The 9,546-nt window shown below is 47.7% G+C and overlaps 1 protein-coding gene across 4 annotated transcripts; it reads left to right on the forward strand.

Annotated features, from left to right (window-relative positions):
* The first annotated feature begins 5,807 nt into the window (after positions 1-5,807).
* Positions 5,808-9,546, forward strand: LOC102402481 (BOLA class I histocompatibility antigen, alpha chain BL3-7). Of its 4 annotated transcripts, XM_025260660.3 has the most exons (8): positions 5,809-5,968; positions 6,284-6,553; positions 6,750-7,025; positions 7,916-8,191; positions 8,310-8,420; positions 8,838-8,870; positions 9,009-9,056; positions 9,219-9,546. In XM_025260660.3, exons 1-8 carry the CDS (start codon positions 5,896-5,898, stop codon positions 9,221-9,223), a joined length of 1,092 nt encoding a protein of 363 aa, XP_025116445.3. In that variant the 5' UTR covers positions 5,809-5,895; the 3' UTR covers positions 9,224-9,546. The 4 variants fall into 4 exon arrangements, with proteins under 4 accessions (XP_045020614.1, XP_025116460.3, XP_025116467.3 ...); XM_045164679.1 differs by lacking the exon at positions 9,009-9,056 and having other exon boundaries at positions 5,808-5,968; XM_025260675.3 differs by lacking the exon at positions 8,310-8,420 and having other exon boundaries at positions 5,808-5,968.

The following is a 9,546-nucleotide window of genomic DNA, read 5'->3' on the forward strand; positions in this document are numbered from 1 at the left end:
GAAATGGCAACCCACTCCAGTGTTCTTGCCTGGAGAATCCCAGGGATGGGGAGCCTGGTGGGCTGCCATCTATGGGGTCGCACAGAATTGGACATGACTGAAGCGATTTAGCAGCAGCAGCAAAAATCTCTTACATTTGTAAACATTTGACAGATCACCTTCAACTCATACATTAGGATGTACATTCTGATCCTCTAGCTGGGCTGGTGCTCACCACACGGCTGTGTTATTCTCTTGTTGGACATAGGTCATTTCACAGAAGACCAACATCAGACAAGGACATCTGAGTGTGTGACACAGTGAGACAAAATAAGACCAAGACAACATTCTAAGCACAGACCAAAGAAGTGGCACTGTGCCCCTCACCATGTACCAAACCTCTCTCTGTGCTAATACCAGTGATCGCTATTTCTTTCCAGTCATATCTGTATCCTTGCTCTAGTCTGCCCTCCCTACAGGGAATACTCACTGAGATGCCCAGTCATAGAAATACCCCCACTTCCTAACAACACCCAATCAAAGTGAGCCAGTCTTGCATCTGAAAGTTAAAGTCACTCAGTTGAGTCCGACTCTTTGTGACCCCATGGACCACATGGTCCATGGAATTCTCCAGGCCAGAATACTGGAGTGGGTAGCCTTTCCCTTCTCCAGGGGATCTTCCCAACCCAGGGATCAAACCCATGTCTCCCATATTGCAGGTGGATTCTTTACCAGCTGAGCCACAAGGGAAGCCCAAGAATACCAGAATGGGTAGTCTATCCCTTCTCCAGTGGATTTTCCCAACCCAAGAATTGAACCGGGTTCTCCCACATTGCAGGAGGATTCTTTACCAACTGAGCTATCAGGGAAGCAGTCTTGCACAGATGCCCCTCAAACTCACCCAGCCAAAGTCCATATCCTGTATGTTAGCAGTCCTCAGCATTTTTGGCACAGGAATTGATTTCATGGAAGACAATTTTTCCACAGACCAGGGGAGGGAGAGTAGTTTCAGGATGATTCAAACACATTACATTTATTGTACACTTTATTTCTAATCTAATGTTGGCACTGATCTGACAGGAGATACCAGCCCAGCCCAGAGCTTGGGGACCCCCTGCTGTATGTGTTCTAACACATCACAAGAGATGCCATGGTCCCTGATGCTCTGTGACTCCCTTGCTGCATCCAGAATAAATCCAACTTGATGGCCCACAGCTTTGCTCCTGGTGGTCTTTGACTGAAGAACATTGAGACATGTTACCTGTTTGCCAAAAATTTTTATGTGTCTTTCTATCAGAATAGGGGCATATGTTTGTATCTTGTGAGTATCTGCTTGACATAGGGAAGATTTATGTGTTTTGATGGCTTTTCATCTTTGGGTCATAAAATGCTTCATTCCACAAGAGTAAAAACTTCATGTATATTTTTGTCTAGGAGAGAGGTGTCCAAGGGTAAAGGGAAACAGAACTGATTGAATTCGGAGAAAAAATATAGCAGGAGTAGTAAGTAAAAAGTAATAAGGTGGTGGATTCTAATGTTGCATCTTCCGCTTCATAACTTTACAAGTATGCACAAGCTCTACGAAGTATTGATATTTGTTGTGTTCAGTTGATAACTTCTGTGTGTCCTTATGTTTACCAGGTTAAGGAAAACACCAAGAGACCAAGGACTATACCCATTTATCATTATTGGACAACTAGCAGTGATGGGCAGTTTTGAACATTTAAGACCTTAAGGTAATAAACTATGGTTTGGCTAATGTCTGAACACTCTGTTAAAATACGCATTAAAGAAACTTTCAGACCATGCTTTATTTTAAAGACATATCTAAGACCTGCACAGATAAATCCATGACTTCAATATTAATATTATTTTAGTATGCATCAACCTATGAGTCACACAGTATCTTTTAGGGGAAAGAGATGGGAAATTAATTAACAACATTCTAGATATGCATTGACCAATATGCTACCTAATAGACACATATTACTATTTAAATTAAAATAAATAAAAGTGCTCAGCACAACAGACACTTTAAGGTGCTAAGGAGTCTCATGTAGCTACTGGCTACCTAACTGGACTGCACAGCCATAGAACAATTCTTGCACCACAGAATATCCTGTTGGAATGGACTGCTCTTCATGATTTGTGGGCCTCAAGTCAGGTGCATTAGACCACATAAGATGCTGCTGCTGCTGCTAAGTCGCTTCAGTCATGTCCGACTCTGTGCAATTCCATTGACGGCAGCCCACCAGGCTCCCGAGTCCCTGGATTCTCCAGGCAAGAACACTGGAGTGGGTTACCATTTTCTTCTCCAATCCATGAAAGTGAAAAGTGAAAGTGAAGTTGCTCAGTCGTGTCTGACTCTTCGTGACCCCATGGACTGCAGCCCACCAGGCTCCTCTGTCCATGGGATTTTCCAGGCAAGAGTACTGGAGTGGGGTGCCATCACTTCTCCGCCACGTGAGATGAAAGGGCCAGTATTATTTTTCATAGACACTACGTCAGATTTCTGTCTGGGATATGAATACATATTAAGCTGGTGTGTAACAAAATCAAAGTAGGTTATGAATATGTCTGGCGCCCTCAGGTACAAACTGTTCCCAGTTCCAAAGGGGAAACACCTGTCCCCCGACCTCCATTCCCAGACGGAGGACACTCTCTGGCATCACTTTCTATGGGGTGAGTTCTCTCCTAGAGGAGCCCAGGAGCACGGTCCTGAGTTAAGTTTTGGGAGGCAGGGAGTCCAGCTCAGGAAAAATGATTTTCCAAAATGAAAAGGAGGCAAAGGCAGGGATCAGTTGAGGGACGCCCTGATTTATTCAGAACAGTAGTTCTCAGAGTGTGGTCTGTGGAACCCTTGATGTCACTGAGACCCTCTCATGAAATCCCAGAGGTGAAAACTACTTTCACAGATATTATTTGACTTCTCACTATGTTGACATTTGCTTTGATGTATAACAGCAGTAATGGAGACTACGGTAGCAAGCTGCACTTGTAATTATTTTCACCAAAACTTTCTTGTAGAAAAAAAGAAAACTAATAATCAGGTTTGCTGTAAAACATCCAGAATGACACATTAAAAATTCTTATCTGTCCTTAATAAACCAAAACAGAAAAAAATATGAAAAAGAATATATATATACACATGTATAAGTGAATCACTTTGCTGTACAGCAGAAATTAACATTATAAATCAAATATCCTTCAAGAAAATAAATTATTTAAAAGGAAATAAATAAAAATGCTTATGTTTCCTAATCATCAGTCTTAAATACACATTTTAAAAGTATCTTCTGTGATGACATGGGAAGTACACATGGAGCACTTCTACTACATTTCAAAGTCCTACGGCCCAAGGGAAAACTCTGTGTGAGCTGAACTAACCTCTTTTTCATGGAAAAAGACTTATTGAAAGAATGAATGATGCAGAAAGAGCTGTATAATTTAGTGAAACAATGTATTACTTTGTAAAAATCTTACATTACTACAACAGATGTTCAATCAGCAAAATAGGCTTATGGATTTTAAAGTAACAGAATATAAAATAGTCAATGATATTGTTTCAGGTCCACTGTGGAAGAAACCTTTGAGAAACTACAATTTGTATAGTTTTACTTTTGTATCCAAGATGAACATCCACAATTATCTGAAAAGATTATTTAAAAATACTACTCCTACTTGTGTGTGGGCTTTTTCACCACCCCACTCCAGTACTCTTGCCTGGAAAATCCCATGGACAGAGCTGCAGTCCATGGGGTCACTAAGAGTCAGACACGACTGAGCAACATCCCTTTCACATTTCACTTGCATGCATTGGAGAAGGAAATGGCAACCCACTGTAGTGTTCTTGCCTGGAGAATCCCAGGGACGGGGGAGCCTGGTGGGCTTCTGTCTATGGGGTCACACAGAGTCAGACACGACTGAAGCGACTTAGCAACAGCAGCAGCAGACTTCAATCAAAATAACAGATTCAGTGCAGACGCAAACCTGAAAATCCAGTGGTCTTCTAGTGAAAAAGACAAGAAACATACTTGGAAAAAATGTAAAAAGCCCTATGCTTCTCACTACCCTGTTTATTTGGGGAAATAGTTCTTCATATTAAATGAATGTGTAATTAACATTATTCTAAATAAACTAAAAAAAAATCTTTAAAGTGTATTATTCGTAGTGTGGAAAATATGCATAGAAGTGGTCACAAAATACTATCCTTGGGGTCCTCACTAATTTGTAAGATTGTGTAGGTATTTTAATCAAGATTGCAAACAGCCCCAAAGCTAGGACTCGGGGAGACAGTGTGACAAAGAGTTCTCGGTGCAGGAGGGGAGTTCACGTCAGTTCAATCATGACTCGTGTCTGACTCTTTTTGACCCCATGGACTGCAGCACGCCAGGCTTCCCTGTCCATCACCATCTCCTGGAGCTTGCTCAGACTCATGTCCATCAAGTCGGTGATGCCATCCAATCATCTTATCCTTTGTCATCCTCTTCTCCTCCTGCCTTCAATCTTGCCCAGCATCAGGGTCTTTTCCAATGAGTCAGTTCTCCACACCAGGTGGCCAAAGTTTTGGAGTTTGAGCTTCAGCATCAATCCTTCCAATGAGTATTCAGGACTAATTTCCTTTCAGATTGACTGGCTAAATCTCCTTGCAGTCCAAGGGACTCTCAAGAGTCTTCTCCAACACCACACTTCAAAAGCATCAATCCTTTGTTGCTCAGCTTTCTTTATGGTCCAAATCTCACATCCATACATGACTACTGGAAAAACCATAGCTTTGACTAGATGGCCCTTTGTTGGCAAAGTAATGTCTCTGCTTTTGAATATGCTGTCTGGGTTGCTCATAACTTTTCTTCCAAGGAGTAAGCATCTTTTAATTTCATGGCTGCAATCACCATCTGCAGTGATTGTGGAGGCAAAAAATTAATCTCTCACTGTTTCCATTGTTACCTCATCTATTTGACATGAAGAGATGGGACCAGATGCCATGATCTTAGTTTTCTGAATGTTCAGTTTTAAGCCAACTTTTTAACTCTCCTTTTTCCCTTTCATCAAGAGGCTCTTTAGTTTGCTTTCTGCCATAAGGGTAGTTGTCATCTGCATATCTGAGGTTATTGATATTTCTCCCAGCAAACTTGATTCCAGCTTGTGCTTCATCCAGTCCAGCATTTCTCATGAGGTACTCTGCATATAAGTTAAATAATCAGGGTGACAATATACAGCCTTGACGTACTCCTTTCCTGATTTGGAACCAGTCTGTTTTTCCATGTCCAGTTCTAACTGTTGCTTCTTGACCTGCATACAGATTTCTCAGGAGGCAGGTCAGACACTGTGGTATTCCCATCTCTTGAAGAATTTTTCAGTTTGTTGTGATCCACACAGAGAAAGGCTTTGGCATAGTCAATAAAGCAGAAGTAGATGTTTTCTCTTTTGCTTTTTCGATGATCCAGGGGATGTTGGCACTTTGATCTCTGGCTCCTCTGGCTTTTCTAAATCCAGCTTGAACGTCTGAAAGTTCACGGTTCACGTACTGTTGAAGCCTGGTGAATTTTGAGCAGTACTTTGTTAGCCTGTGAGATGGGTGCAATAATTCGGTAGTTTGAACATTCTACCAAGCAGGAGGGGAGGGATCAGGGCAAAGTCCCAGGTCCCTGGTGGGCGAGCCGCTCAGGATCTCAGGGTCAAGGGCGGTGTCTGGGGCTGGGACGCTCCATGTTGGGGATTCCCCTTCTCCCCGAGTTTCACTTTCTCTCTTACAACCTGTGTCGAGCCCTCCTGCCTAGACACTCATGATGCGGCCCCAGTTCTCACTGCCACTGGGTGTTCAGTTTCTAGAAAAACCAATCAGCGTCTCCGCGGATCCCAGTTATAAAGTCTCCACCGACCCGCCAGGACTCTGCTTCTTCCCAGACCCAGAGGATGCGAGTTATGGGGCCGCGAACCCTCCTCCTGCTGCTCTCGGGGTTCCTGGTCCTGACCGAGACCCAGGCGGGTGAGTGCGGGGTCTGGAGGGAACGACCTCTGCGGGGAGGGGAGAGGGGACCGCCCGGGAGTCTGGGGGGCAGGACCCCAGGGAACGAGAGACCCCGACGCCCCTGCCCAGACCCGCCCTCTCACCCCGGTCCCGTCCTGTCCCTCCCTTGCATCCCGACCCCTCTTTTCTTCCCCCTCCGGAGTTCGGGCCGGTCTTCGACCTCTTCCATCTCACTGGCCCTAAGCCCGCTCCGCCCTGCCGGTCCCCTCACCTCGGACCCGGGACCCGCGCCGGGAGGAGGTCCGGCCGGGTCTCACCCCTCCCCGCCCCCAGGCTCCCACTCGCTGAGGTATTTCTACACCGGCGTGTCCCGGCCCGGCCTCGGGGAGCCCCGCTTCATCGCCGTGGGCTACGTGGACGACACGCAGTTCGTGCGGTTCGACAGCGACGCCCCGAATCCGAGGGAAGAACCGCGGGCGCCGTGGATGGAACAGGAGGGGCCGGAGTATTGGGATCGAAACACGAGAATCTACAAGGACACCGCACAGTATTTCCGAGAGAGCCTGAACAACCTGCGCGGCTACTACAACCAGAGCGAGGCCGGTGAGCGACGCGGGCCCGGGTCCGGGTCACGACCCCCATCCCCAGGGACCGGCGGGGTCGCCCGAGTCTGCGGGTCCGAGGGTCACCCCAACATTGCGGAACACACCCGACCCCCGCCCGGGAGGAGCCGGCGGGGCTTGACCCGGTTTCATTTTCAGTTTGGGTTTAATCACCGCGGGTGGTCGGGGCGGGTCAGGGTCTCACACCCTCCAGCAGATGTACGGCTGCGACGTGGGGCCGGCCGGGCGCCTCCTCCGCGGGTTCATGCAGTTCGGCTACGACAGCAGAGATTACATCGCCCTGAAAGAGGACCTGCGCTCCTGGACCGCGGCGGACACGGCGGCTCAGATCTCCAAGCGCAAGATGGAGGCGGCCGGTGCTGCGGAGGCATACAGGAACTACGTGGAGGGCCGGTGCGTGGAGGGGCTCCGCAGATACCTGGAGAACGGGAAGGACACGCTGCTGCGCGCAGGTACCAGGGGCGCGGGGCCGCCCTGATCTCCCGTCGGGCTGGAGCTGGTTTCCCACGAGGAGAGGAAAATGGGGTCCCTGTGGGAACAGCGCCCCTGGTTCTTGTCAGGAGTGGGAGGAAATCCGCCCGGGTTTTCATATTCTGTACAAGACAGTCACCAGTGGCCCCACTTCTCTGAAGGACAATCAAGGAATCCAGTGTCTTAAGGAATGACGCAGGAAACCATCCCTGAAATAGCTGGTCAGCGGTGCCCTTTGACCCTGGCCACCATCTTGTGATCCATGACTTTCTCTCTCAAGGCCTGTTCTCACCCTGAGAGCATCTTAGGTGGCCTGACTCCAGCTTTTCTGAGTCATTCAGCCTCCACCAGACTCAGGACCTTTAGTCTGTATTCTCCCCCCTCACATTTTTAGAGTGCCTATCCTAGTCTCTCATTCTAGAAATTTCCAAGGACTAATACAGATCTCTAAGAAGAGACTGTTATCTAGCTCTTGTGCTGTTTTTTTCCAAAACCATGGTCTTGAATGTTCTGTAGCTCAGAGGGTAAAAAAGTTCATACTACATCTGGGGATCTGATGTACAGCCTGGTGACTATAGTTAATAATAATCCTGTATTGTATACTTTAAAATTGATCTTAATCATTCTCATCACCCCTGTCAAATAGAAGCACACATAAGGTAGGTTGATGAATACATTAATTACCTTCACAGTGTACATATAAATCAAAGCAACATGTAGTACACTCTAAGTGTGTACAGTTTTTGTTAAGTATACCTCAGTAAGCTAGGAGAAAAAATGACTGTTCTGTCCTTTCTCAAGATGGTCACATGATGCTGCTCAGTGACCTATGGAGGTAACACAAACTGTGAATTTTCCGATTCCTCCTCAGACCCTCCAAAGGCACATGTGACCCATCACCCCATCTCTGGTCGTGAGGTCACCCTGAGGTGCTGGGCCCTGGGCTTCTACCCTGAGGAGATCTCACTGACCTGGCAACGTGAGGGAGAGGACCAGACGCAGGACATGGAGCTTGTGGAGACCAGGCCTTCAGGGGATGGAACCTTCCAGAAGTGGGTGGCCCTGGTGGTGCCTTCTGGAGAGGAGCAGAGATACACCTGCCGTGTGCAGCACGAGGGGCTTCAGGAGCCCCTCACCCTGAGATGGGGTAAGGAGGGGGATGGGGCTGGAGCTTCCTCTCAGATAAAGCAGGAGCCCTTCAGGACTCAGTTTAGCAAGGTCAGGACTCAAGCCTGAGGTCAGGGCCCCTTCCCTTTCCTCCACAGAACCTCCTCAGACCTCCTTCCTCACCATGGGCATCATTGTTGGTCTGGTTCTCCTTGTGGTCACTGGAGCTGTGGTGGCTGGAGCTGTGATCTGGAGGAAGAAGCGCTCAGGTAGGGAAGGGAGGGAGGACCCTGAGTTTTCTTGTCTCACTGGGGGTTTCAAGCCCAGGTAGACGTTTACCTGCCTGGTTACTGGAAAGTACCCTCCACACACGTGTGGAGTCTGGATCTGATTTTCCTTTCTAAAGCACATGCGAAAATGAAAGTGAAATTTTCTCCTTCCTAATTCCAGCTGGGAACCAGGTTTCCAGCACTTGAAGGTCAGAGGGGAGGTCCTTGCTGAGGACAGACCTCCATGAGGGCAGTTGGTCCAGTCCTTACACGTTTCCCTTCTCTGTGTTCCTGATCCTAGCATGAGCTTTGACCATAGTTTCAGAAAGTTCTCTGGGGTCCAGGACTAGGGGTTCCTCTAGCATCACATGACTCAGTCTTCTCTCTGGCTTCTCACATTGTATTTTCTTCTAACAGGTGAAAAAGGAGGGAATTATATCCAGGCTTCAGGTAAGTGTGGAGGGGGTGATTCCTGAGACCCTTGTGTGGGTGCAGACAGGAGGCCATGGGGGGCTCACCCTCCTCTAAGTTCCTTCTCTAGTTTCTTCCTGTGGGTTCTGACCACGTCCTGGTCTTGTTCCCCCCCAGGCAGTGACAGTGACCAGGGCTCTGATGTGTCTCTCAGGGTTCCTAAAGGTGAGACCCTGGGGTGTGTAGACTGGAAGGGGGATGGGGCAGAGGGGACATATTGGGTGGCGGAGATCTTTGAGTGGGACATGTGAGCATGTGGGGGGCTGTGGAGAATCTCAGTCCTTACATGATTGACCTGAACTGGTTCCTGATTCTTTTCTCTCACAGTGTGAGACACCTGCCTTATGGGGACTGAGTGATGCTTCATCCCGCTATGTGACATCAGATCCCCAGACCCCTCTTTCTGCAGCTGCATCTGAATGTGTCTGTGCTCCTATTCGCATAACGTAGGAGTTAGGGAGACTGGCCCACCCATGCCCACTGCTACCCCTCCCCACTGCTGCCCCTCCCCACCCTGACCTGTGTTCTCTTCCCTGATCCACTGTCCTGTTCCCTCAGAGATGAGGCTAGACCATGTCTATCCCTGTCTTTGCTTTATATGCACTGAATAATGATATCTTATTTCCTTATTGAAAATAAAATCTGTATATATGAA

Source organism: Bubalus bubalis, chromosome 2 (genome assembly GCF_019923935.1).
Source record: "Bubalus bubalis isolate 160015118507 breed Murrah chromosome 2, NDDB_SH_1, whole genome shotgun sequence".
Taxonomy (NCBI): Eukaryota; Metazoa; Chordata; class Mammalia; order Artiodactyla; family Bovidae; genus Bubalus; species Bubalus bubalis.

Excerpts from the sequence above, each read along its gene's own strand:
- LOC102402481 (XM_025260660.3), top strand. The coding sequence starts at position 5,896 with ATGCGAGTTATGGGGCCGCGAACCCTCCTCCTGCTGCTCTCGGGGTTC. Across the intron at positions 6,554-6,749 it reads CTACAACCAGAGCGAGGCCG|GGTCTCACACCCTCCAGCAG; the intron begins GTGAGCGACGCG and ends GGGGCGGGTCAG. Across the intron at positions 8,192-8,309 it reads GCCCCTCACCCTGAGATGGG|AACCTCCTCAGACCTCCTTC; the intron begins GTAAGGAGGGGG and ends TTTCCTCCACAG.